Source organism: Trichechus manatus, unplaced genomic scaffold, assembly GCF_000243295.1.
Source record: "Trichechus manatus latirostris isolate Lorelei unplaced genomic scaffold, TriManLat1.0 scaffold00026, whole genome shotgun sequence".
NCBI classification, from domain to species: Eukaryota; Metazoa; Chordata; class Mammalia; order Sirenia; family Trichechidae; genus Trichechus; species Trichechus manatus.
The window spans coordinates 20856960-20884650 of record NW_004443962.1 but is presented as its reverse complement, the minus strand read 5'-3'; the positions used below and the strand labels follow the sequence as shown (position 1 = coordinate 20884650).

The window sequence follows — 27691 nt, the reverse complement described above, 5'->3', positions numbered from 1 at the left end:
ATATCAGAGCCTTCATTCACACTAACTGTAAGCCCTGACAAAATATCAGAGCCTTCATTCACACTAACTGTAAGTGGTAACTTTTCTGCCCAGAGGTGGCTGTGTTTTAAGTATTGATGTGTGTCAAGCGCACAGCTACAGCACTTGCCTCAGTTGTTTTAAATTAGCTCATCCATACTCTGAAAGTGGTAACCCTTTTCTTAGAAAAATAGCATAAAAGTCTATTAACCAGGGATTCACCATGAGTTAGATTTCACCAAAGCATTTTTCACATTAAATTGGCAAAGTGCTTCTAGCATTACAGGACTAGGTAGCCCAGGGGTACATTTAGGATGCAAATTTATTTGATTAGACTCTTGACAGTAATTCCATTTAGGAAGAAGAACAAAATGAAAAAATTTAATCATAACAGGTAGATGGGCTTTGCAATAAGTCACAAAAGGAATATATTAATACAAAATTAGCGTAAACAATTTGGTCTTTGTCCTCATAGCTACAATTACATTAAGTCATCTTTTAGAAACTTTGTAGATCAACCAGATACTATCTTCTCAGTAGATCTGATGAATTATAGAAATGGGACCACAAAGAATAAAATTATACATGTATCTATGCAACTGTTAGGTATCTTGACTAGGTATAGTAAGGGTTAAAAATCAGATTCAAACCTACACCACAGAAGAAAATCTGTGTATTAAACATCCAGGAATTTATTTATTTATATACATTTATTTACATCTTATCTTCTACCAAAAAAAAAAAAAGTGAGGCAGCTAAATCCAGACGTAAACTTTGTATTACATAAAGAGGCTCATCTGCATCCAAACCAAGCTGTGTGCCAAGTTCTGTGGTAGTTTAATTGCTACAAACACACTACTTGGCCAGATAAAGAAAGGGAAGCTTAAAAATGATTTTAAGTGTTTCTACTTGTTGACAAAATAGTAGTCTTCACCCAGAAATCGCATACGTTAAAATTAAAATCAAATTTATTTAGGCTTACTGTTCGTTTAAGCTGCATATGCTTCGGTAGTTCTTCGTTCATTTCCAGCAGTTTCAAAAATTCATTCCTCAAAGCTTTGAGCTTTTCTCTCTTTCTAGCCTTTATTTCTTCCACTTCCTTCATTAACTTGTCATGTTCTCTTCTTTTTCTGGCATTCTCAATACTAAAAACAGAAATTTAAAAGAATAACAAGTTAGGACACAGAAATGCATAAGAGAAAATAAATATTCAATAATTTGGAAAGTCATTTAGCTTGGTCAACTTCTATTAAATGCTGGTTTGCAAAACTCAGGCCTAGTCAGTGTTTTATTAAAAATTCTCATACCTATAAGCTTTGGGATCTTCAATATCTTGTGGAATTGCCTCTGTTTCAATTCCAAACTGTTGGAAGTGGAGAAAAAGGTTAGCTTTTTTAAACTGCATAATATTTTCCTTAAAACCTCAAGTAAAAAGTAAATTGCATTTTTTTCCTGCCAATTTCTAACCATTGTAGGTCTGGTAGCTATAAGCTGGAATCAACTCAACAGCAATGGGTTTGGTTTTTTTTTGGTTTTGTAGGTCTAGAAAATATTTTCACAAAAAACAAACTAGGAAAAAAATGGCAGTTGGCTAAACTTATTTGTTTCTGCTTCATTTAAATGAGTAAGCATAAAAAAGAAATCTTGAAACCTGATCATCCCTGGGTGGCACAAACGGTTAAGCGCTCCACTACTAGCCAACAGGTTAGTGGTTCGAACCCACCAAGAGGTACCTCAGAAGACAGGCCCGGAGGTCTGCTTCTGAAAGGTCACAGCCTTGAAAACCACATGGAGCAGTTCTACTCTGCACACATGGGGCTGCCATGAGTTGGCTCTACCCTGCGCGCATGGGGCTGCCATGAGTTGGCTCTACCCTGCGCGCATGGGGCTGCCATGAGTTGGCTCTACCCTGCGCGCATGGGGCTGCCATGAGTTGGCTCTACCCTGCGCGCATGGGGCTGCCATGAGTTGGCTCTACCCTGCGCGCATGGGGCTGCCATGAGTTGGCTCTACCCTGCGCGCATGGGGCTGCCATGAGTTGGCTCTACCCTGCGCGCATGGGGCTGCCATGAGTTGGTTCTACTCTGCGCGCATGGGGCTGCCATGAGTTGGAATCAGCTCAACAGCAACTACAACAACAATCGAGTAAAACTATGAAAAGCACTTTGTTGACTCAGGCACTGGGCTGTTAAGGAAGAAGGATTACAACCAGCGAGCTAAACGAGGATCTGAGTTTGCTAACTAATCAGGTCTTAAGTAAAAAAAAAAATTCAACTTGGCTATCCTCTTTTCTCTTTCACAACAGATAGGTATCTGTTTTGCTGTCATTCATTGTAAAGAAACAGAGTCCCTTTTAATTGTTTTAGTACTGTTTCAGCCTTTTTACACATGAGATGTAAACCTACATATTTTAATGGAAGTCAAGGTTTATGACTTTACTAAAACATGGCCAATGTAAGAGACTGTGATGATTAATAAACTGTACTTACTGTTAATCGCTTCAGACATAAATTGATTGATTTTTATTTATTTTTGACTCTTTTATTGTCCAGAGCCAGGCCCCTTGGTTCTCCTACCTCAGTGTAATTTCCAGGATCTGGTACTGCAACTCAGCCAACTGTCTCCTGGCCACAGCTGTTGACATTAAGTTTGAATCAAACAAACGTGCTTCCAGCAGTTCCAAAATATATGCCAACGGCTGTCATTCCTAGCTACACATTAGAATCACGTGGGGAATATTATGGTAAAGTACTGATGCCTGGGCCTCGCCTTCAGAGGTTTTGATTTAACTGTTCTTGGATGGAGCTCAGGCGTCTGTACTTTTAAGTGTTCCCAGCTGCTTCTTAAGAACAGTGAGGTTAAGAACCTTAGACCTATGCAGAGCTTTGTTTTCTTTCAATTCTTTCAGATTTTTCCTTCTTAAAGCAGGATCTGCTGCAGTGATTTAAGACATATTGATTGCAGTCATCAGTAAAAAGATACTATTATACAAACATGGAATGGATTTTTTCCTATCTAATACGGTTTTCTATAAAGAGGCTTGGCACCAGGTAGAAAGATAAAGATTTTCTTCTTGTTCACACACTTCCACTTCTGTAATTCCTCTCCTTGATCCGGACGTCTTTAGATAGCAGCCCACACTCCAAATTTTGCTGATATTAATAGAAATTTAAATTTACCTGCTCATATCTTCCCTACAATCTTTCTGTGTTCTTTGGAAGTGGACTATCTGTTAAATGGGAAACCAATGTGTTCATCAAATACACTTTCTGAATCTTTAGGAGCAATTCCAATGGTTATTAAATCATGGCTTTATCGAAAGGAACCACTGAAAATAGAAAATTTGGGTCCTGTGACAGGGCAAAGGATATATTTTGGGGATCTGAACCCTTAATCCTCATCATAAAGTCTATAATCTATTCTGCCTGAGAATAGAATAACTTACACTGAATCTTTGATCGTGACCATATTGTCATATTCTAATACTAAAGACAATAATACTTTTACAATCCCTTTCAAAGGTCAGTATGGCATACATTCCATGCATGCCCCTTCAATGAATGGATAAATAAATGAAAAGCAAAATGTATATCTGAAAAAAACTGTGCATTTTGAATAACAGAAACTTCAATCAAGAAAGTGATTGATACAGAAAATGTATTACATTCCTTTTTAATTTGGAGGAGTTCTACAACTTTAAAATAAGGGGAATTCAATATCTTTAATATTCAATATAGAAGCACCAAAAAGTCAAAACTATAATACTGGTAGGAAGATTAGCCTATAAAATGAATGTGTCCAAACAGTTTTCAGTTTTCAAAAAATATGGGCAATCTTAACATCACTATTTTAAAATAAAGCTTTTATTTTTGTTGTTGTCAGTTAGTTACTTAGTTAGCTACATACCCTGGGCAATGGCACTTTGGCTTTGATGTCTTTGTCTAATGCTAATTCAGAAAAAATGTTGAAAATAAAGATATTACTATCTGCTCCACTAGTCACCAAGAAACGGTCATCAAAGCTAGTGGAGATGTTTTCAATACGCCCGTAATCATTGTCATGCACACAGAATTGCCAATATTCCGCCATACTAGTCAGTGAAAAGTCATTCTGACTTAGGATATAGACTCGAATGGCTCCATTTTCCATTCCACAAAACATCATAATTTGATTAAGGCTGTGAAACAAAAAGAAAGTAAACTGTTATTCATACTAATCTGAAAATAATGTTTAATTTTAACTTGAGTGACAAATGACTAAAATTTTAATTGGGTAGAGGAAAAAAAGCCAATTTGAAATCTGGAGCTATTATATATCTGATCTTCAGAAGAATGACTGGCATGTATGCTCAATTCTCAATTATTAAGGGCTAATGATTCAACTTGTGATTTCTATAGAATCATTGTAACCATGACCCTTCATTACCTAACCATGCAATAGCATCCTCTTAAATAACAGTAGGTAAATCCATAAAATTCAACTGTGTGATAAACAGAAATTCTGAAAAATTTTGATAGGAGGATTGAAATACAGTTTCAGGATTAGCTTTGATTCTATTTATTCATTTGATTCATCTAAGCAAACACTGTTTGAGTAATCCTCCATTTGGATGAATCATTAAGAACTGACATATCCATGATGTACAAAAACATACATACTAATGAAATATAAGATTTTTTTTTAGCTTTTTGAAATTCCATTCACCTGAAAGTGATAGCTCGGACAGGATTATCCTCTGTATCCTCAAGAAAACGGAAATCAAAAGGCTCATCTTTCTGTTCTGTGATATCACGATCTTTGTCAAACGGGGGGAACGCACAGTGATACAGGAAGCCAGCATCATAGCCACCCTGGAAAAGATAAATAACTGAGAGGGCGGCACTGGACTATGGGACACATATGACCACGTGAAGATTTTTTGATTGTTTCAAAATTTAAAATGCAAAATAGATGTTTTAAAACATCTACTTCCATACCATTTCTATGATTATAGATAGGTTTTATTATTTTTAGAAAACATCTCCATTGTTCATTTATATGCAAATATACAATTATAATAAAAACATTACAATGATTTGCTTCTCCTTAAAAGTTAATACAAGAGCAGTATCACCTTTAACTATATGCTGAATTCCATTTCATTTCAAATATTATTCTGAATAAGCAGTGTTTAACAATAGGTCTTTGCAGGTCTTTGTTTTCACAGCTACTTTTCAGCGTAGGGTACTTTTAAACACTATTAATTTTCGAGGAAGAACTATTTGGGCAAAATTTATCCTGTGGTGAGGACAAGTGATCATCTGAGGACAACTGATCATCTGGAAGAACTATACTGCTCCAATTCTAACTTGCTTTCCTTCTCTATGTAAACCAGAGATTCCTTCAAGGAAATAAGGGCCAAAACATCTTTATGAATAATAAATAAATAAGAAACAGAAGGTAACAAAATGATCCCCTCTGAAAATAAAATTACTGATTTTTCAACTTTATGATAAAGGCAAACTAAATTGTTTTAGCCAGACCCTTCTACTGAAAATAACTAGAACAAGTTTTCTAGAAAATACATTTGCAAGCATTGGAGAGCTAACAAAATAGCAAGCTCCAGAAGACAGGGGAAGCCAAAATAAGTGAGCCTGGCATTTAGCATTGCTTTTTCCCCTGAGGCAAGCTGAGAATAGATGTCTGCAGTGTCATGGAGAAAGGAAAAGGGAACGAATTTCCAGGGTCCTCCAAGGAGAAGAGATCATTGTAAACAAATCAGGCTTTCTACTGGGACCCTAGAGCACTATACCCTAGAGCTATGAGTAAACTAGAAATAAATGGGCCCTCAGAGGACGTGAAGGCTAATTTCAAATCATATCATTCACTCACTGTACTAAAGTGATCTAGGATTTCTAGCTGCTTTCCAGAGCCAAAAGTAAACCCTTTCCAGAAGATAATAAGAAAATAAAGAAATTTAAGCTATCTCTACAATTTTTTACACACAAAATTTATCACTCAATAGAAAATAACCAGGCTTGCTAAAAAAGAGAAGACAACTAAAAATCAAAAGGAAAAAAAAGAATCACAAGAGATATCAATACTGGAGTTTTCAAAATGGACTTCAAAATAACTACGATTAATATGCTCAAGGAATTCAAAAACAATATAGAAATTTTCAGCAGTCAACTGGAATCTAAAAAAAAGAAATAATGAAAATTCTAAAACTGAAAAATAAAATGATGAAAATTAAAAATCCAATCAATCAATTAGACACAGTTAAACAGCTGGAACAGATATCATAAAAAATAGACTAAAGTATGCAGAGAAAATAAAGATTAAAGATACAAAAAAATAATAAAAAGACTGTAAGATACATAGGGAATATAGTCAGAAGGGTCTAACATACATAAAATTGGAATCCTAGAAGAAGAGAGTAAAAAGATGGGGCAGAAGCAACAGTTAGGGGAGATAATGGCTGAGAAGTTTCCAAAACTGAATAAAGACATGTTGGAATTCAAAAAGTGCTAGGAACATACATGTGAAGAAACCACACCTTTAAAAAAATTTTTTTATAGCAACCAGAGAAAAAAGATGCATTAACCTTCAAAAACAAAAACAAAAACAAAACAATAAAAAGATGCAACTGGATTTTTAACAGAGTGGAAGACAAAAGACAGAAAAAGATACCATCAAAGTTTTGAAAAGAAAACATCCAGCAAGAATACACTTCAAAAATAAAGGCAAAATAAAAATATTTTAAAACAAAAGAGAGAGAAAATTTGCCACAAGCAGACCTACACTAAAGAAAATAGTAAAGAAAATTTTTTAGGCAGAAGATGCAATTATAAAGATGTAGAAAGGAATGAACAACAAGAAAAAGGATAAACCAAAATGAGGCTGACAATATAAAACAACAATCAAATGTCTTCTAGGAATAAAAATTTATCATAAAAATAAAACACTTAACAACAGGGAGGGAGGATAAATGAAGTCAAAGTGTTCTAAAATCCTTTTTTCTCTATGGAACTAGTAAAATAATTAATTTATAACAGATTTTATTAAGTTAAAGATGCATAGTATGACCTTTAGGAACACCTCCAAAAGAATAGTAAAAGAATCTATAATAGTCTAATAGAAGGAGAAATATTTGGCAGAGGGGGTTGTGGGGGAAACTACCTAGTCATCCAACAGGAGGTTAAAAAAAAAAGGAGAAAAAAAGGAACACACAATTGGTTGGACAAATAGAAATAATTATAAGATGATAGATTTAATCTAAAATATATCAGTAATTACACTAAATATAAATGGACAATTACTCTATTAAAAGACAAGATTTTTTTAAATTGTACTTTAGATGAAGGTTTACAGAACAAATAGTCTCTCATTAAACAGATAGTACACATATTGTTTTATGTTAATGGTTAACAACCCCACGACATGTCAACACTGTCCCTTCTCAAACTTGGGTTCCCTATTACCAGTTTTCCTGTCCCCTCCTATCTTCTAGTCCTTGTCCCTGGACTGCTGTGCCCCATTAGTCTCATTTTATTTTATGGGGCTATCTAATCTTTGGCTGAACGGTGAAACTCAGGAGTGACTTCTTTACTGAGCTAAAAGGATGTCTGGGGGCCATACTCTTGAGGTTTCTCCAGTCTCTGTCAGGCCAGTAAGTCTGGTCTTTTTTTGTGAGTTAGAATTTTGTTCTACATTTTTCTCCAGCTGTGTCTGGGACCCTCTGCTGGGATCTCAGTCAGAGCAGTCAGTAGTGGTAGCCAGGCACCATCTAGTCGTACTGGACTCAGTCTGGTGGAGGCCATGGTAGCTGTGGCTGATAGGATTTTTTTTTAATAAATCTTAACCATATGCTGCTTACAAGAGACATACTTTCAAACAAAGATATCAAAAGGAAAAGCAAAGAAAATTATCATGAATGACTCTCAGAGTTTTGGCTTAGTAATTGGATGGATGGTTGCCCTGCATACTGTGATGGAGATGGAGGAGGTTTGCATGGAGTGAGGATGGTTTAAGAGTTATGTTTTGGACATGTTAGTTTTGAGGTGCCACATGAAAATGTCAAGTTGGATATACACATCTGGAGTTCGGGGGCGATGTGAGAGCTAGAGATAAAATTTTGAGACTCATTGGTATATAAGCAATATTTAAAGCCACAGGACTATATGAAGTCACCTAGCAAGAAAGGGGGTGCCCAATACCACATCCTGGACTTTAAGTTTGTTCAGCAAATGAGAAGGTAGCAAAAGAAGCTGAAAAGCAGTGGCCAGGAGAGTGTGGTGTCTTGGAAGACAAGTGTTTTACGAGGGAAGGTTAACTGTATTGAATGCTTCTGAAATTCAAATGGACAGAGAAGTGACTGAACTTGACAATATGCAAGTCATTGGTGCAGTGAAGTGGTGGGTATAGAAGCCCAACTGGAATGGATTGAAGACCAAATAGGACGTGGAGTGAAGCCAATAACTACAGACAACTCGTTCAAGTTTTCCTGTAAAGTAGCAGTAGATGGAAAGAAAAGAGAGGTTAAGGCAGGATTTTTAACATGGTAGCTACTGGAGCATGTTTACGTGTTGATGATAGGAATCGGGTAAAAAGAGAGAAAAATGATGATTCAGGATACCGAGTGCTTAATTTCAGGAGCAAAATCTTTAAGAAAGTGAGAGGGGAAGGGATCAAGAAGCCATTTGGAAAGAGTGTCCTTGGAAAGGAGCTGGGAACAACTCACTAACTAAAAAATAGGCAAAGCTGTCCAAACATGCATGGATCCTGACAGAGTGTTACATCTGATTGTGAGACAATAAGGACATTCCCATTTGAATGCTTTTATTTTCTCAGTGAAGTGTGAGCTTATCATTGAAGAATGCGGGAAGGTACAAAATGTTTGAGGGGTAAAGAAAATACTAAACCAATAGTTTTGAAAAGTGGGAAAGTGAACACTGTTGGGCAGTAGAACCATCTACAGTGTGAGTACTAATTGGAAAACTGTGTTCATGATTTAAAAGTGAGAACAGTTTTTCTACAGCATCTGCTTGCATGTATGCAAAGAGCTGGCAAACAGTTGGATTAAGCAGGGTTAGCATTACCACCTCTGTAAAGTGTATCTTACCTTGCTTGCTGGTGTAGCATAATGGTTAAGAGCTTAGACTCTGGACCCAGACTGCATTAGTTCAGATCCTGGCTCCACCACTTACTAGTTATATGACCTTGTATGAGTTACTTAACCTTTCCATACCTTGGAGATGCTAATAGCACTTACTTTATAGGGTAAGTCACTTAGAATGGTGACTGGTACAAAATAAGTAAAACCCGTTGCCACCAAGTCGATTCTGACTCATAGCAACCCTAGAGGTCAGAGTAGAACCGCCCCATAGGCTTTCCAAGGCTGTAATGTTTACAGAAGCAGGCTGCCACATCTTTCTCCCCTGGAGTGGCTGGTGGATTCAAACCGCAAACCTTCCAGTTAGCAGTCAAGCGCATTAACCACCATGCTACCAGGACTCCTTACAAAGTAAGTAGGGTTGCCATATTCAGCAAACAAAAATACAGGACACCAAGTTAAATTTGAATTTCAGATAAACAATATTTTTTAAGTATAAATATGTCCCATGTAATATTTATCTGGCAACCCTAAGAGTAAGCACTAAATATGTTTACTAAATACATGAATTTTTTTATATCTATGTTTTTAGGATACTGGAACTCTATGACATTATATTAGTTACTTGTTTTTGTGCCTCTCTCCTTCATGATATGAGGAAATTTCCTGAGGGCAGGAATCATGTTTTATTTATCTCTTTATCCCTTTAACTCCACATAATAGTAGACATCAATAATTGTTTTGTAAGATACATAAAGGATAAAGGCCACACAAAAGTGATCCATCACACCACAAGCCACCTCCTGGCTTTTCTACCCATTGTCTTGTAACTCCCACCCAAGCGACTGGGTGGGACTGTGCATATAGTGGCCCGCCAAGGGGACTGGTCAGTTTTGCTATCCTGCTGGGCTTGAAATGAGCCATCCTCGAGGCAGGAAACAGAGAATCTTACCACCACTGAGGAAGGGGGGCAAAGAACGGAGCACGTCCTTTGGACTCGGGATCCCTGTGCTGAGATCTGCTGGAACCAGGAGACTGAGAGAGAGAGAGAGCTGTAACACTATAGACAGTGAGAAGCAGTGACAGAGAAATGGCAGCAGGAGAGACAGGCAGGAGACAATGCAGTAGGCTTCCCAGCCTAAAGAATGAGAAAGCTGAGTGCCTTCAGGCCAAGGCTTACTGGTGGAGTGGGGTGCCTTGATGCACTTATCAACAGAGCTAAAAGAGCTTTTTAACATTTGCCTGAGCACGGCAGAGGCCAAGGGGCCAAACAGAGGTGTGCCTGTGGGCTGAGAAGAGGTTGTCCTGATGGAAGAACTGTATCCTGAGTGTTCCTGAATCTGAACTGTACCCTGTTACTTCCCTAATAAACCCCATAACAGTGAGTATTGTCCGTGAGTTCTGTGTAGCCACTGCAATGAATTATCAAACCCAGCAGAGAAGTAGAGAGTGCCATGGGAGGAAGGGTTGGTGTCAGAATTGGTAAAGATGGCGGAGAAAGGAGGCACATCTGACCTCTGCCTCATAGGAATCAGCCTTGGGCTGTTGATCTTGATTCTACTTACTCCTTGTGAAATTAGAGGAGGTCAGATGCTGCCCCACGTCATTTTTACAGTTGGTCTCAGAAGTGGGATCATTGCAATGGCTCCAAACTCATGGAAGCATGAGACTTTGTAAAAGAGAGAATGAAGGAGCTTGGAAGTGAAACTTGATTCTTAGATGGTTACTTTGGTTATTGTTACCTGTAATGGCTGAAAAGAAAGTTATGCTGCAGCTGAGGGGAGAAAAGCCACATATGGAGTGGCCTGGGGCAAAAGCCAGGCCAGATAAGCAGGATGATTGATAGGGGGCCAGGATCTACTGGTTCCACCCAGCCAGAGGCCCAAGGCCATATGCAAATGAATGGGAAGATAGTCAAGGGGTGGAAAAGATGCAACTGGAATGTTTAAAAAGGGTTATGTGTTTAATTGAATGTACTGTGGATATTGAATGCTTCTCCTACCTAGTATTGTGAAACAGACCTACATGTATGATAGAAATGAATATTAGGTATTATAGATTACAGACAGCATGTAACTCCACCATCAGCCAATACTTGACCAGATATGCTAAAAGGGGAACTAGGATTTGCCCAGGAGAAACACAGGCTTTTTGTTTCAAGCCAGTACCCCTGTGTATAGAGTGGGGGCTTAGGTTGAAAACCTGAGCCCCACCCATATTTTGCACTTGAAAAGACATGCAGACCTACCAGGAACTGCTGAGAGAACAGAAGATTTGCATTTGAAGGAATGACCTGCAGGAAAAAAAAATTGACTGTTTCACTTCTTGAATTTCGAGCAAGTGGTTTGTTGTTGGATGCACTGAGGCAGGAAAATCCAGTGCCCATCAGAAGGAACTCCCTTCTAGGACTGGAAGTTAAAGGAAGCTGGTGAGTAGACAGCTTGGTATGCTCACTTGTGGTGACCACCTGGGTCCATGCATGAGTGGAAGTGGGGGAGGTGCAGCAATGAAGAGACAGGATGAGTTTGAATATGTTCCAATGGCACCCATCGATCTAGCCCATGGGGGCTAGGGATGAGAGAGAGAGAAGTGAAGGGAGTTGTGTGGACTTTAAAGTTTACAGGTGGAGCCTGTTGACCTAGACCAAGGGAGCTAGGGATGAGAGAGTGTCAAGGGGCTGTCTGAAGTGCCAGGAGGTGTATGTAAACTCTCTAGCTTAAGGCTGCCACCCGTTGTGACCTAGCTTGGATGGTGTCATGGATTGAATTATGTCCCCCCAAAAATGTGTGTATCAATTTGGCTGGGGCATGATTCCTGGTATTGTGTGATTTTCCTATATGTTGTAAATCCTGCCTTTATGATGTTAATGAGGGAGGATGGGTGGCAGTTGTGTTAGTAAGGCAGGACTCAGTCTACAAGATTGGATTGTGTCCTGAGGCAATCTCTTGAGATATAAAAGAGAGAAGAGAGCAGAGAGATGGGGGACCTCATATTACCAAGAAAGCAGTGCCAGGAGCAGAGCATGTCCTTTGGACCCAGGCTCCCTGCGCAGATAAGCTCCTAGTCCAGGGGAATATTGATGAGAAGGCTGACAGAAAGAGAAAGGCTTCCCCTGGAGCTGACATCCTGAATTTGGACTTTTAGCCTATTTTACTGTGAAGAAATACATTTGTTTTTGTTAAAGCCATCCACTTGTGGTATTTCTGTTATAGCAGCACTAGATGACTAAGACAGAATTTGGTACCAAGAGAGTGGGGTGCTGCTCTAACAGATACCTAAAATGTGGAAGCAGTTTTGAAACTGTGAATGGAATAGAGGAGCGACAGTGGCAGAGGACCAGCAACAGCAGAGAACCTGCAGCAGCAGAGGAGCAGCAGTGGCAGAGAACCAACAGCAGCAGAACCAGGAGACCAGCACGACACGGCCCTGGAGCCAACCCACAGAGCAAGAGAGCTGAGTGCCTGTGCGCAGGAGGCTTCCTGGAGGAGTGGGATGCCTCCGGGCACTTACTGGTGGAGCTACAGAGCTTCGGAACACTTGCCCCAGCAGGGCAGATGTGGGCATTGAGGCCCTAAGACTGAGAGGTCACAGGAAACAGAAACAGAAGCTGAAGAGACAAGGAACACAAAAAGCCAGGCTGTCTCAGTCTCAAAAGGTATGGCCATGAACTCTGGGGTTTCAAAGGGTGGAGCCATGGCCTCTGGTGCTTCTAAGGGTGGAGTCCCCACTCAGATGGACTGCGAGACTGGTGTGCCTAAAGCCAAGGGAGCAGAGTTGCTGTCCCAGTGGGCCTGGAAGGTGGAGCTGAAGCCCAGGGCCGAGGGGCTCCCACTCAGAATCTGGAGACTGTGGCCAATACCTAGAGTCTGGAGGGCAGGGCCATTGTGTAAATTGTCTCAGTGAACAGAGGTTTATTTTCAAAGCCTTGAGGGCTAATGTAATGTGTTCTGCTGACTTGCTTGGTGCCTGTTATCCCTTCTTTCCCTCCAGTTTCTCCCATTTGTAATGGAAATGTCTAGCTTGTGCCCGTTCTGCCATTGTGCCTTTGGAAGCAGATAACTTGTATTCTAGATTTCACAGATGAAGAGGAATTTTTGGATTTTGGACTTGGAGTTAAGACTTTTGCTATGATATGATGGGGTGAATATGTTATCCATGTTGCAAGGATGTGATTTTGGGGGGGCCAAAGGGTGGAATATCATGCTTTGAATTATGTCCCCCCAAAAATATGTGTATCAATTTGGCTGGGCCATGATTCCTAGAATTGTGTGGTTGGCATCCATTTTGTGATTGTAATTTTATGTTAAAGAGGATTAGGGTGGGATTGTAACATCACCCTTACCCAGGTCACATCCCTGATCCAATGTAAAGGGAGTTTCCCTAGGGTGTGGCCTACACCACCTTTTACCTTACAAGGGATAAAAGGAACAGGTAGCAATCAGAGAACTGGGGGACCTCATACCACCAAGAAAGCAGTGCCAGGAGCAGAGCGTGTCCTTTGGACCCGGGGTCCCTGCACGGAGAAGCTCCTAGTCTGGGGGAACATTGATGAAAAGGCCAACAGAGAGGGAAAGCCTTCCCCTGGAGCTGACACCCTGAATTTGGACTTTTAGCCTACTTTACTGTAAGGAAATAAACTTCTCTTTGTTAAAACCATCCACTTGTGGTATTTCTGTTATAGCAGTACTAGATAACTAAGACAGATGGCTAGGGATGGCCAGAACTCCACCAAATGAAGGGAAAGAAACATGTCTGAAACTTTGAGCTAGTGTAAATTGCTGCAATTTGATGGCTTGCTCTGGACTGGACTTTGCTTATGGATGCAGATACTCAAAGTTCCAACCAGAACAGAAGATTCTTGAGACCAAGGAACATGCTTGTCTCCTCAGAGTACAAGCTTTGATAGGGACAGGCAATTTATTGTTTATTAGCTATCTAAAATAGGAGGAGATAAAGGCATGAATGGCTGGCTTACATGCTTTCATGGGTGTGCTCACACTCAACATGAGGGGGACAAGGGGGGACCCCCACTGAATAGATTCTTCTTTCCTGATGGGTCTGGGGAAGAGAGGGTAGGAAGATGCTGATAGCATTATATTATTCAGTTGTGAGTGTTGATTGTTAACAGGGTTGTGATTGTAAAAACTGTAATTGTAGAAGCTATAAGTATGAAAGAGTGGACTAAGGGGGAGGCACTGCTGGACTGGAATACAGTGGCTGACTGTATAGTCCCTTAAAGGTTTTCCTATGCTGATAACTTATGAGGCTCAGAGCAAGGGAATAATCTTCTCTCAGTTAATTTTTATCAGACACCAGAAAGTGTGAAGCTGAGATGACTTTTGGAGAACCTGACTAGTTCAGATGGACACCCGAAGCAGACTTGAATGGCTGGTACCTGAGTAACCTTACCCCAAAGACTCTTTGCCCTATTGAAGGATTAATCGTTAATGACTGTTTTGGACATGTAAAATGATTGGGAGGGGGGAAATTATCCTCCAAGTATGAAAGAACCATGGCTAGAAAAGCCTGCAGTGTGATGGATGGCCTTTGTGTGGCCTATCACACCATGGTATTGTAACTCCCACCCAACTGATTGGGTGGGACTGTGCAAATAGGTAATTGTGGCCTATTAAGGGGAGTGGGCAGTTTTGCCATCCCACTAGGCTTAAAAGAGAGCCAATTCCAGAGCAGAAAGAAGACCTCACCACCAACAAGGAAGAAAGGCCAAGAGCAGAGAATATCTTTGGACCCGGGATCCCTGTGCTGAGAAGCTCCTGGAACAAGAAGACCAAGAGAGAGAGGGCTGTAACACTGAAGACAGCGAGAAGCAGTGGCAGAGAAATGGCGGCAGGAGAGACTGGCAAGGAGACAAGACATCTGAGTGCCTTTGGGAGGAGGCTTGCTGGCAGAGTAGGGTGCCTCCAGGCACTCGGTGGAGCTAGGTTTGCTGACCCACAGGAGCTACAGCTGAGCATCTTCGGGCCAAGGCTTACTGGCAAGTGGGGTGCCTCTGGGAACTTATCAGCAGAGCCAGAAGAGCTTTGTAACACTTGCCCTAGCAGGGCAGAGGATGAAGAGTCAGAGAGAAGCGTGCCTGCAGGCATGGCTAAGAATAGGCTGTCCTGATGGATGAACTGTATCCTGGGTGTTCCTCAACCTGAATTGTGACCTGTTACCTCCATAATAAACCCCATAATCATGAGTATTGTCTGTGAGTTCTGTGTGGCTATTGCACTGAATTATCAAACCCAACAGGGAAGTAGAGTTTGCCATGAGAGGGACAGTTGGTGTCAGAATTGGTAAAGATGGTGGAGGGACGAGGCATGTCTTAACCTCTGCCTCATAGGAATCAGCCTTGGGCTGTTGATCTTGATTCTCCTTCCTCCTTGTGAAGTTAGAGGAGATCAGACATCTCTCCATGTCATTTTTACAGGGTAGACTTCTAGGAAAAGCCAAAGAGGGGAGGACTCAACCCTCATCACTCCTGATGGTAACAGGCCTTGGCTAGTCAGTCTGCTGGCCTGGCCAAAGACCTGGGACCAGTTGTAAATTAGTAATGACCTTTCACATACACTTTTATGTCAGTTATTATTATTATTTGGCAATGGAACTGAAAATTGTGACAAATTTATAATAAAGGAAATCTTGCTTTGCAATAGACAGAAAAAAACTAGAAAATATACAACTGAAGGATGTACTCCCACAACATTATGCCAGTCCCTGGTACTTGTTTCCCAGTATCCATTTTTCCCTTCTTCCTCAGTAGCCAAATCCCAATTTTGTTCAGGGTAGCAATGTGCCCATTTAAAAACACTCATCTTCCCAGACTTCCATATAGCCACATCGCACAGCTTCTAGACAACAAGATGTGAGCAAAGGTCTACTTTTAATTTCCAAATTAAAATACAACAAACTCAGCTGGAAAACCCCTTAGTCCTTCACCCTTCTACCTTTGACTCTTCCTCTTTGACTTGCCTGGGACATGTATGTTGATAATAAATGATAACAGACATAACAAGTAGATATACAAAAGAGATGTTAAGATAGTATACAAACAACTATAACTCACATTCATTCATCAAAACTCACACTTTCAATAGTAGTTAATAAACTAAGTCTTATCACAATAGTAAGAAAGTAAGAATGTTCTAGAAAACAATGACTATAAATTATACTGGAATAGAACTGAGATAATTATTTATTACACTATCACTCACCAAAGAAACCCAGAACTTCTCTGGTCCAGAGTAAAATCCACAGAGGATTTGACAGGGAGTGGATGGAATGAAGATTTCAGGTAATGGCTCCTCCTCCTCCTCCTCCTCCTCTGCCTGCTCCTCCTGGAATACTTTTTCTCCTTCTTCTCCCAACTCTTCTATTAGTTGCTTCCTCCTTTTTTCCCTCTCTTTCTCCTTCAACTCCATTTGTTTCTTTCTCTTTTCAATTTCTATTAATCTCTTTTTTAAAAGAGACATTAAGAAGATATAAAAACATCTGTAACTCACATTCATGCATTTATACTATTGGGGATAGACAAAGAAAGTAGAAAGAAGATAGAAAAATGCACAGTTCTGATATAACCAATAACGCCATTTAAAAATAGTTATCGATTTGGGGAAATATTTTTATTATTAGAATGTTCAAATCATTGGAATGACTATCATTTCTGTTTTACTCCCATCAATCCTGGTTTTATAGAAATTATTTAGTCATTTTTTTCCTAATAAAGAAGTTAAATACAGTTTCTCAAAGAGCTTATCACTGTCAACTGTGAATTAGGCAAACTGAAATAATCCACAAGAAAAGTTGTTTCCAACATTAGTAATCTGTGATTTAGGCCCTCACCATCTATCAACTGGCCATTGCAAAAGACTCCTAACACTGGTTTCTCTACCTCCCATCTTTCACCTCTTCATTCTGTTTACCCTTCAAAATCATCTTCTTAATTTATACAATCTCATCACAACAGTCCCTTCCTCAAAAACTCACAGTTGATCCCAATGGTCTAGGAATTAAACTGAACATCTTGGCTAGCATTAAAGAGCACATGTGCTGGTTAGACTCTTGTCACATCCCTGCACAATTGTATCTATCAGCTTCACTAGTCCATTCTTCATTTCTTAAAAACACCAAAAACGCTCACAACTCTGCCTTCCCTCAGGATGTTCTCTCAGCCTTTAGTGCCCTTCTCTCCATTTTCATTGTGTCAAAATCCTTCCCATTTTTAAAGTTAATGTCACCTCCACGCAGCCATCTTTCACCACCACCCCCCACCCCTTCATCAGAATCGTATCTCCTTCTCTCCTTCCTTCTGTACACTCCAGGATACCGTGTGTGTGTGTGTGTCTGTGTGTGTCTGTGTGTGTGTGCTTGCGCTTTAGATGAAGGTTTACAGAGCAAATTAGTTTCTCATTAAACAATTAATACACATATTGTTTTGTGACATTGGTTGTCAACCCTGTGACGCATCAACACTCTCCCTTTCTCGACCTTGGGTTCCCCATTTCAATTCGTCCAGCTTTCCTGTCCCCTCCTGCCTTCTCGTCCTTGCCCCTGGGCTGGTGTGTCCATTTAGTCTCATATATATGGTTGAACTATGTGCATTATTATTTGTTTTACGGGCCTGTCTAATCTTTGGCTGAAAGGTGACCTCAGGAGTGACTTTAGTACTAAGTTAAAAGGGTGTTTGGAGGCCTTACTCTCATGGTTTCTCCAGTCTCTGTCAGACCAGTAAATCTGGTCTTTTTTCGTGAGTTAAAATTTTGTTTTACAGTTTTCTCTGACTCTGTCCAGAACCCTCACTGTGATCCCTGTCAGAGCAGTCAGTGGTTGCAGCCAGGTACCACCTAGTTGTGCTGGACTCAGTCTGATGGAGGCTGTGGTAGTTGTGGTACATTAGTTCTTTGGATTAATCTTGCCCTTGTGTCTTTAGTTTTCTTCATTCTCCCTTGCTCCAGTGGACACCCTTAGGATTCTTTTCTTTGTATTTTGGTATTTATTCACATCTAAAACAGTTGGCTGCTTTCTTACAAGATTATATATTCCTTAAGGTCTGGGACTATATCTTATTCTTCTGCGTATTTCCCAGCACATTGTTGTTGTTAGGTGCCGTCGAGTTGGCTCCAACTCGTAGCAACCCCATGTACAACAGAATGAAAACCTGCCCAGTCCTGCGCCACCCTCACAATCATTGTTGTGCTTAAGCCCATTGTTGCAGCTACTGTGTCAGTCCATCTCATTGAGGGTCTTCCTCTTTTTCGCTGACCCTCTACTTTACCAAGCACGATGTCCTTCTCCAGGGACTGGTCCCTCCTCATAACATATCCAAAATATGAGAGACGAAGTCTCGCCAACCTTGTTTCCAAGGAGCATTCTGGCTATACTTCTTCCAAGACAGGTTTGTTTGTTCTTTTGGCAGTCCATGGTATATTCAATATTCTTTGCCAATACCATAATTCAAAGGCATCGATTCTTCTTCAGTCTTCCTTATTCATTGTCCAGCTTTCGCACGCATATGAGGCAACTGAAAATACCATGGGTTGAGTCAAGTGTACCTTAGACCTCAAACTGAAATATTTGTTTTTTTAATACTTTAAAGAGGTCTTTTGCAGCAGATTTGCCCAATGCAATACATCATCTGATTTCCTGACTGCTACTTCCATGGGCATTGATTGCGGATCCAAGTAAAATGAAATCCTTGAAAACTTCAATCTTTCTCCATTTATCATGATGTTGCTTATTGGTCCAGTTGTGAGGATTTTTTTTTTTTTTTAAATGTTCAGGTGTAATTCATACTGAAGGCTGTAATCTTTGATCTTCCTCAGTAAGTGCTTCAATTCCTCTTCACTTTCAGCAAGCAAGGTGTGTCATCTGCATATCACAGGTTGTTAATGAGTCTTCCTCCAATCCTGATGCCATGTTCTTCTTCATACAGCCTAACTTCTTGTATTATTTGCTCAGCATACAGATTGAATAAGTATGGTGAAAAGATACAACCCTGACACACACCTTTCCTGACTTTAAACCACGCAGTATTCCCTCCTCAGCACATAACACAGGATATTTTGTATTCTAAAGAAAGGAAAAACATTAGAAGATACTGCTTCAAGGATATCTCATACCAGAATCTTAGACTTGACACTTGTGAAACGGAAACACTTTATGTTCATGTCTTTGATTTCATAGGAAACTACATCATGATCTTCCTCATCCTCATTTACGGTTGGAAGTGGAGCTTCAAGAATGTAGCCATTCTCACAGATAATCAGTAGAGTACTTTCAGGCTTAAAAAAAAAAAGAAAAGATTAAACATCATTTACAGTTGGGCAAATTTTTTGAAGCATAGTTCAAAAGATTATAAATCAGGGAAAATAAAATTGCTACATATATTGAGCGTTTTTTCAAAAGATATTTAATTCCTCACTGGTAATAAGTCAAGCTGAGATTTTTCTGTATTCAAAATTAGGCTTATATTTGTTTCCTTTATAGATACCAGAACATTTTTTGAACCAAAAATATGGTTATGAAGTTTTTAGACAAAAAAGGAAGGGTATTAAAAATAAGAGTGGCAAGGAAAATCTGCGGTGTGTGGATGGCATATTCTGTCTGAGCCTCCTTTGAAGGCTCATTCACCATCTGCCTGATTTCATTAAATGTGGATGTTCCCAAGGATTTTTTTCCTCTTCCCTCTTCTCTTCTCTCTATAAACTCTCCCTGGAAAACCTTATAGACAACCCAGCCTTCATTATCAGTCACATGCAGTTAGATTCCAAATTAATCTCTCCAGCACAGATCTCCCTCTTGAGCTTCAAAACCACATATTTAACGTATGGGAAATCCCATCTATATATTCCTCAGCACAGTGTTCAATATGTTTATTCATTCATTCATTCATTCACTCAGTTACTTCATTCTACAATTATTTATTATGTACCTACTATGTACCTGGCAAGGAGCACTGGTTGCTCAGTGGTTAAAGCACTTGACTGCTAACTGAAAGGTCAATGGTTCAAAACTACTAGCAGCTTCATGGGAGAAAGATGTGGCAGTTTGCTTTCATAGAGATTTACAGCCTTAGAAACCCTATGGGGTCGCTATGAATTGGAATTGACTCAATGGCAGTGGAGTTATGTACTTGGCATTGTGTTAAGTGCTAGAGATAAAATTATAATAAGAAAAATAGGTACAGTCTCTGCCATTATGGAGCCTACCACTCATCATTTAACAAATGTAAATCATAACTGCAACAACTGCCGCAGAGGTGCCATGAGAGCAAGGAGGTGATGCAAGGCCTCCTGAGAGGGTGGGCCCTGAGCTTTGAGCTGAAGGATGAGCAGAGGATAAGTACAGGATGGCTTAGGGAGCATGTGAGGGAGCATTCAAGCAGTGGAGCCCCATGTACAAATGTCATGTATCAGGAGGAAGCTGCACATTAGAGAAACTGGAGGAAAATCTGTGTGTCTGGAGCACCAAGAGCAAAGTGTGCATGCATGGCAGGCAGGATGGGAGGACAGAAGTACAAATGGTAAAAGAAGAGGTGGGTGGTCATGCAGTGCCCTGTAGGCAAGGCGAGATGTTGATCTTTAGCTTAAGAACAAGAGAAAGTCTTGAGGGGCTAAAAGCAGAGATATATAATCAGTTACACATTTTGAAAACATTGTTTTGGCCACACAGTGGAGAATAAATTGAGCAGAGGGGAGGCAACTATAGTAGTCTAAGACGGTGATAGCTTAGACCAGGGCGGTGGTAGTGACGATATATAAAATTGGACAGATTTGAAGATATTTGGGAGGTAAAAATCAATAATCTATCTTGAGGATGCTATGGATGATGGAAATACTAATATTAGCCCTCAGATACTTGAATGAAACTGTTGTATAAATGATGATGACATTTACTAATATAAGGAATACCGGAGCATAAGAGGATTGGGGTGGGATGATCGTAGATTGGTTTGGACCAGTTTCATTTAAGCTGCGTTTGAGTCATGTAAGTAGCAATGTCAATTAGGAAATCAAATATACAGATATGGACCTAGAGGAGAAGTCTGGACTGTCTATATAAATTTGGAGTTATAAGAAAGTTGTTGGCTTGGATGGTATCACCTAGGGCAAGAGTACAGAGGAGAGAAGAAACTGAGATGGAGCCCTGGGAAACTTTAACACTCAGTGTTGAAGGAGACTGAGAAGGAATGACAAGATGTGGAAGAGGGAATCTGAAGAGCATAGTGTCACAAAAGTCTAAGGGAGATGGTGTTTCAAAGAGGAAGGAAAAGCCAACAGGATAAAAAGTCAAGAAAGATAAGAACTAAAAATGTTAAATGGATATCACTGGTGTCCTTAGAAAAGCTGATTTGGTGGAATAAAGAGACTAGAAGCTAGATAAGAGCACGTAAAGGAGAGAATGAGATGTAAGAAAGTGGAGTCTGTGGGAAAAGTCAGTGAGCTGAGGAGAACATGAGGCCAAGGAAAGTTGGGGTTTTCTTTGTAAGTGGAGAAACTTTAAAATATTGATGAAAATCATTTAGTAAACAGGAGAGGTTAACTTTATATGATAGAAAAAAGAAAAATAATGTGAAATCTTGAAAAAAGTGGAAGAGAGTGAAATATAAAGGATAAGAGGCAGAATTTGCCTCAAGTAGGAAGGGAGACAGCTCCTCTGTTGTAAGGATAGAATGTTATGTTGGGTACTGGGAAGCTGGAGTTTCTGCCTGAGTTTTGTCCTAGCTTTTCTATGGACTAAGTGATGCTTGAGAGTGAGAGTGCAAGTGGGAGTCTCGAAGTTTTGAAAAGAGGAGAAGTTTTGACATAGTCATTGTGGGTGAAACAGGGAGCTGATAAGAGCAATGTCTAGGATTGCTAAACTATCCCATGGGTTGTGTGGAGGCCATCTGAATCACTAAATTATGAAAGGTTAATCTTCTCTGATGTGTGACTCTTTCTGGAAGCTCTTGGCTGATCACTGTAGGGAAATATAAATCAGTCGGGTGCATTCAGGAATAGGCTTTTGCCAGATGGGTATGAAGAAAACACAGAAGGACAAGGGACATCAGGACATTGAAAGAATGGTATTGATCCTTATTGAAATGAAGAATCATTCAATTTAAGCTCAATATGAAGGGAATGAAGATAAGAGTAGAATGATGGGTTAGAGAAAGCAAAGAGATAAATGAACAAGAGGTCCCTGTGACATCAGAGAACTACTGGAGCAGGAGTAGCCAAATGAACAGGTTGGAAGGGAGAGAGGTTGAGGTTAGAGAGCTGGATATTTAAATAGTTGGTTTTAAGGTTGAGTTCTCAGAAGTGATAATACCATCCAGTGGGTGAGCTGTAAGATCACTGAAGATAAGGGGTTCAGAAGTTCAGAGGCTGATGCTGTTTGACTGATTATCCATATGCTGCTGATAATCAGAATTGCTTTCTGTCGCTGCATTCTACAGCCCCACTGCAGGACCCAGGAGTGGGGCTAATAATTCCAACTGTTATTCTCTACCAGATCACTTCGTTATGTAGTAATTGAGATTTAAGCATAAAGACGAATAATAGTTACTTACATGAGCGGTCGTAGACCACATTAACTGGCAAACAGGTCCAGGAGTAGTAATATAACCTATTGGTTTATAATCCTTTTCTACTTCAAAGAAGAAGACAGTTTGGTCTTTACTCTAAAAGAAGAGAGACAGACCCAACAAATGCATTTTATTATGAAATCTATTCCAGTGAGCAAAAAGAAGCTTTTAATAGCATATAGTATATCCACTGTATACTTATACCTACAGCTCTGAAAATAGGATCATCATACTTACACACGAGATTTTCACAAAACAAAGCCACAATACATATGCCTTCCTATCAATGCATGAAGAATTTACACAGTTATTCTCTTAATTTATGGAAATTCTATTGAAGACCATAACCATGCTAAGAAAAATCACTGAAACTGATTACAAATAAGATGTCTAGCATGATTCTTAGTTAAAATTTTCTATTCATTTTAAGTAAGAAAAGCATTAGAACTAAATTTGTAAGCATGTTTTAAAACATCATGCAGAGACTACCCTGAAAGAATATGAATACAAAGAAAAATATGACTATATTCCTTAGAAAATTAGTATCAGTTAAATAAGGCATGATCAGGTAGGGATATTTACAGGGTTAACCATGAGCTTTTAATAGAAAACAAAAGGAAACATTATTTACCGCTGTGGCTAGAATTTCTCCATCACGTTCATAAGCTAAAGCAGTGACAGGAGCAGTGTGGGGTTTGAAAACCTGTTTCAGTTGGATCTCTGCATCCAAAATTTTCTTCCGTCCTGCAAAAACTGCAAGCTCTTTTGGATCATAAAGTTCAAGAACTCGAACAACCCCATCTTCAAATCCTGCAATAATCTGTGCTCCAGTATAGCTTACCTTGGGCAAAAATTAAATGCAAGGGACTTAAAATTAGTTAAGAAAGTATTGTACTAAACAATAGATAACTGTTTTACTTAGACTTAAGTAATTTAGCACTGGCTGCCCACTGGTAATTCTTTATACGACTGGTAACTTCCATCTATTCTAGGACAGTTCCTGATCACTGCTGACCCTGAGAAGTGTAAGCAATGACAATCAAAGGCTCACTGAACCATGCTGGTAGAGTCCCTACCTACCACATGCCAGGCAGCTGTCATCAGCAACCCAACAGTGAGCATAAACAGTCTCAGCCCCTGCTTTCACAGAGTTTATGGTTTAGTGGAGGGGACAGACATTAATCAATCACATAAATGAGTGTGGACTTACGAACTAAGTGCTAAAGGAAAGAAACATATTCTCTGAGAGCATATAATAAAGAAAGCAGACCTAGACTGAGGGCTTCCCTAAGGAAGAGATGGTGGAGCTGAGATCAGAAGGATGCTGTCTTAGTTATCTAGTGCTGCTATAACAGAAATACCACAAGTGGGAAGCTTTAACAAACAGAAATTTATTTTCTCACAGTTAGGAGGTTGGAAGTCCGAATTCAGGGCGCTGGCTCTAGGGGAAGGCTTTCTCTCTCTGTCGGCCCTGGGGGAAGGTCCTTGTCTCTTCAGCTTCTGTTCCTTGGTTCCGTGGTGATCTTCATGTGGCTTGGCATCTATCTTTCCCCTGTCTGCTTGCTTGCTTGCTTATTTAGTCTTTTTTGTATCTCAAAAGAGATTGACTTAAGACACTCCCTACACTAATCCTGCATCATTAACATAACAAAGAAACACTATTCCAAAATGGAATTATAACCACAGGTACAGAGGTTAGATTTACAACACATATTTTTTGGGGGGACAATTCAATCCATATCAGATGCCCAGGAGTTAACTAGGTAAAGGAAGGTGGGAAAAGGATTCCTGGGAAAGGAAGTCATTTGTGCAAAGGGCCTGTGGCAGAAAAGGACATAACTTAGGAAAAGTTACAGTCTGACTAGAGCAGACTGGGTGAGGGAGTAATGTTTCCATAAGAAGCTGGAGAGAAAAAGAGGCAGATCCAGATCTCGAAATGCCTTACATGTCCCATTAAGGACTGTCCTTATCCCAAGAGCAATGATAAGCCATCAAAGTCTTTTTAGGTGGGGGAGGGGGAGTTGACATGATCAGATTTGCTATTTCAAAAAAGTCATCTTAGCTGCAGTGTGAAGAATAGAGCTGAGATGGCCTAGAGAATATCAAAGGAGACCTTTGGGAAGGCCTTTTAAGAGAGGTCTGTCACACTCCCAGAGAATGATCATGGTCACATGGTCTGAGGTGGTGTAGTAGAGATGAGAGGAAGTGGACATATTTGAGAGAGATTTACAAGGCATAATGGATCAATTTGGTGATAGTTGGATATGGGGGAGGATGCAGAAGGCAGTGTCAAAGATGCCTGATGGAGCCATTTACCAAGACAGGAAACACTGAAAGAGAGCCATGCGTATGTGTGGTTTGCTGTTGCTGCTATTGTTGTTTTAGAGGGAGTGGTGGCTGGGGGGTGAGCAGAGAATCATGAATTTTGTCTTGGCCATGCTGAGTCTGAGGTATCCTCAAAATCTCAAAATGAAGATGACATATAGTCTGCAGCACAGAGGAGAAGTCTGGGCTGGAGATATCAATCTGCAACCTCTGAACGCACTAAAGCTGCAGGCTTGGAAGGCCTTCAGAAGGGTAAGCATCTAGGTATCCTTCAGAGCCAAGTGACCATCCCTGAGTCCAGGCAGGTTTGGACTTCAGAATAGGAAAATTGCACTCCACAGAGTGTCTTCGACATTTCTAAGTGTCTAAAATGTACTAGTATCTGTCAAGGCACTGGAGGTTCAATGAAGAATAAGGCAAAGTTGCCACCATGAAGAACAGAGAGTACAACAGGAAACAAAGACAACAGAGCAAATAATGTCAGTACTCTATGAAAAGTACTATAAGAGAGGTATGCACACGGTCCTGGAAAAAACTATCACAGAGTTTTTTCAAATTCTCTGCTTGAAGGTGGGGTCAAGGAGAGTATGCAGAGGAAGTGATGATTGACCTGAGATGAGTCATAAAGAATGATGTGGAGTCTTCCAGAAAGGCAAGGGGGTATGGAGAAAGAGCACTCCAATTCTAGCATAATCTCCATATGATCATTACTCGGATGTCTGGCTAAAAAAGGAAACTTTCTATGGATATTGCACAACCATCTGAATAAATGTTTCAATTACCTGGGCTGTATTTTAAAAACCTCAAGTAAGAGTATACATAGATTTGGACAAAGAATGTGCCAGGTTCGGCAATCCTAATACTCCGTGGTTTCTACTTATCCCAGCCTCATCATTTTTCTGGCTGTGTTCCCTGGCATGACTTCTCCTTCTGGTCTTGATCCCATCATGATATTCCTCTCCATCCCAGCCATTTGCACATCTGTTTTGGGCCTGGAACATTTTCTCTTTGATTTAAACCCAAAACTTTAAAGATAAAACAACTCCCCAAGGCATTTTTAAAACATGGTTACAAATTCTTTGACATGTCTTCCATGAAGAGATGAGGCTTAAGTCCCCTTCCCTTTAATCTGGGTGGGGCTTGTGACTGGTCCAAATGATAGAGTATGGTAGAAGTGCCACTACGTGGCTTCTGAGGTGAGATCACAAAAGGCCATGCACCTTCCACCTTGTTTGTTGGAACACTAGCTCTTGGCGCCATGTAACAAGTGTCACTACCCTGAGGCCACCATGCTGTGATGAAGCCCAAGCCACATAAGCCACATGGAGAGGCTATTATGTAGGCCCTCCAGTCAACAGTCCCAGCTTAGCCCAGCCTTCACGTCACCCAAGCCCAGGTGCCAGACTAGTAATAACTTTAGATGATTCCAGGCCCCAATCACTCAGGTCTTTCCAGCTAAGACCTCAGACATTGTGAAGTGGAGACAATTCATCCTTGTTGTGACCTGTCGGAATTTCCAATTCACAGATTATATGAGCAAAATAAAATGATTGTTGTTTTATGTCACTGCACTTTGGGGTAGTTTATTACATAGCAATAGATAATTAGAACAAATGCTTATGCTTGCCTCATGTTTCCTCCCATAGCTCTTAACATTACCTAACATACGACATATTTTATTATTTATTTTGTTTATTGTCTGTCTCTGCCCCTACCTCCCACTAGAGGACAAGGTTCATGAGGGGAAGTATTTTTGTCGTTTTTGTTCAGTGCTGCATTCCCAGAATCTAGACTAAAGCCTGGCACATGGTAACATTGTGAGCACTCTGAAAATACTAATAGGATGGATGTGTCTTGAGTCAGATAGACAGATACACAAAGTTCTTTCGTATAATTGCTTTATAACGTCTTAGGCTGGGTTCTCTAGAGAATCAAAACGAGTGAAGCATATATATATATATACAGAAAGAGAGAGATTTATCTCAAGGAAATGGCTCACATGGTTGTAGAGTCCCAAATCCATGGGTCAAGCATCAGGTTCAGGCTCCTCCTGACTCATGCAGCTGCAGGGGCTGATGAACCCAAGATCAGAAGGTCAGATGGCAGGCTACTGGCTCACAGGCTGTGGAGGCTGATGAATTCCAAGATCAGCAGGCAATATAGCAGGCCCCTGGCTCAAGTCCCAAGACCGGAGCTCAGATGATGACGAGCCAGATGCAGCATCCAAAGCAAGTTAGCGAACTTTGCCAGAACATCCACATATATTGGATGCAGGCCATACCCCTGAGGGAACGCCCCTTACCACAGACTGGCTGATCATATCAGATTATATCATGGAGGATGACTACATCATTACATAACTGCCAAACCACTGAGAATCATTACCCAGCTAAGCTGACTCACAGCCTTAACCATCATATAATATGATACTACTAATAACCTGCAAGCAGCATAAAAAAACAGAATTTTCATTAAAAACAAGGCCAAAATCACAACAATCATGAGGTTATGGTATGATTTCTATCACATTCTGAGTGAAATAAACTAGCTGAAATTTTTTTCATCTCTAAAACTTAGAATTAGAAAATACATTTCCAGGATACAAGATAAACATTCAAAAATCAGTTGGATTCCTATACACCAGTAAGGAGAACGATGAAAAGGAAATCAGGAAAACAATACCATTTTCA

At 40.1% G+C, this 27691-nt stretch overlaps 1 protein-coding gene across 1 annotated transcript in view; it reads right to left on the bottom strand.

Annotated features, from left to right (window-relative positions):
* Nucleotides 1–27691, bottom strand: part of CFAP44 (cilia and flagella associated protein 44) — a 97653-nt gene that overhangs the window by 16000 nt on the left and 53962 nt on the right. The window contains exons 14-21 of the mRNA XM_023728875.1: nucleotides 23308–23517; nucleotides 22662–22772; nucleotides 19231–19392; nucleotides 16327–16566; nucleotides 4723–4868; nucleotides 3925–4195; nucleotides 1326–1381; nucleotides 1001–1163 (exon numbers count right to left, since the gene is read on the bottom strand). Of these exons, the coding sequence (XP_023584643.1) occupies nucleotides 1001–1163; nucleotides 1326–1381; nucleotides 3925–4195; nucleotides 4723–4868; nucleotides 16327–16566; nucleotides 19231–19392; nucleotides 22662–22772; nucleotides 23308–23517 (1359 nt within the window). The remainder of the gene's footprint in view (nucleotides 1–1000; nucleotides 1164–1325; nucleotides 1382–3924; nucleotides 4196–4722; nucleotides 4869–16326; nucleotides 16567–19230; nucleotides 19393–22661; nucleotides 22773–23307; nucleotides 23518–27691) is intronic.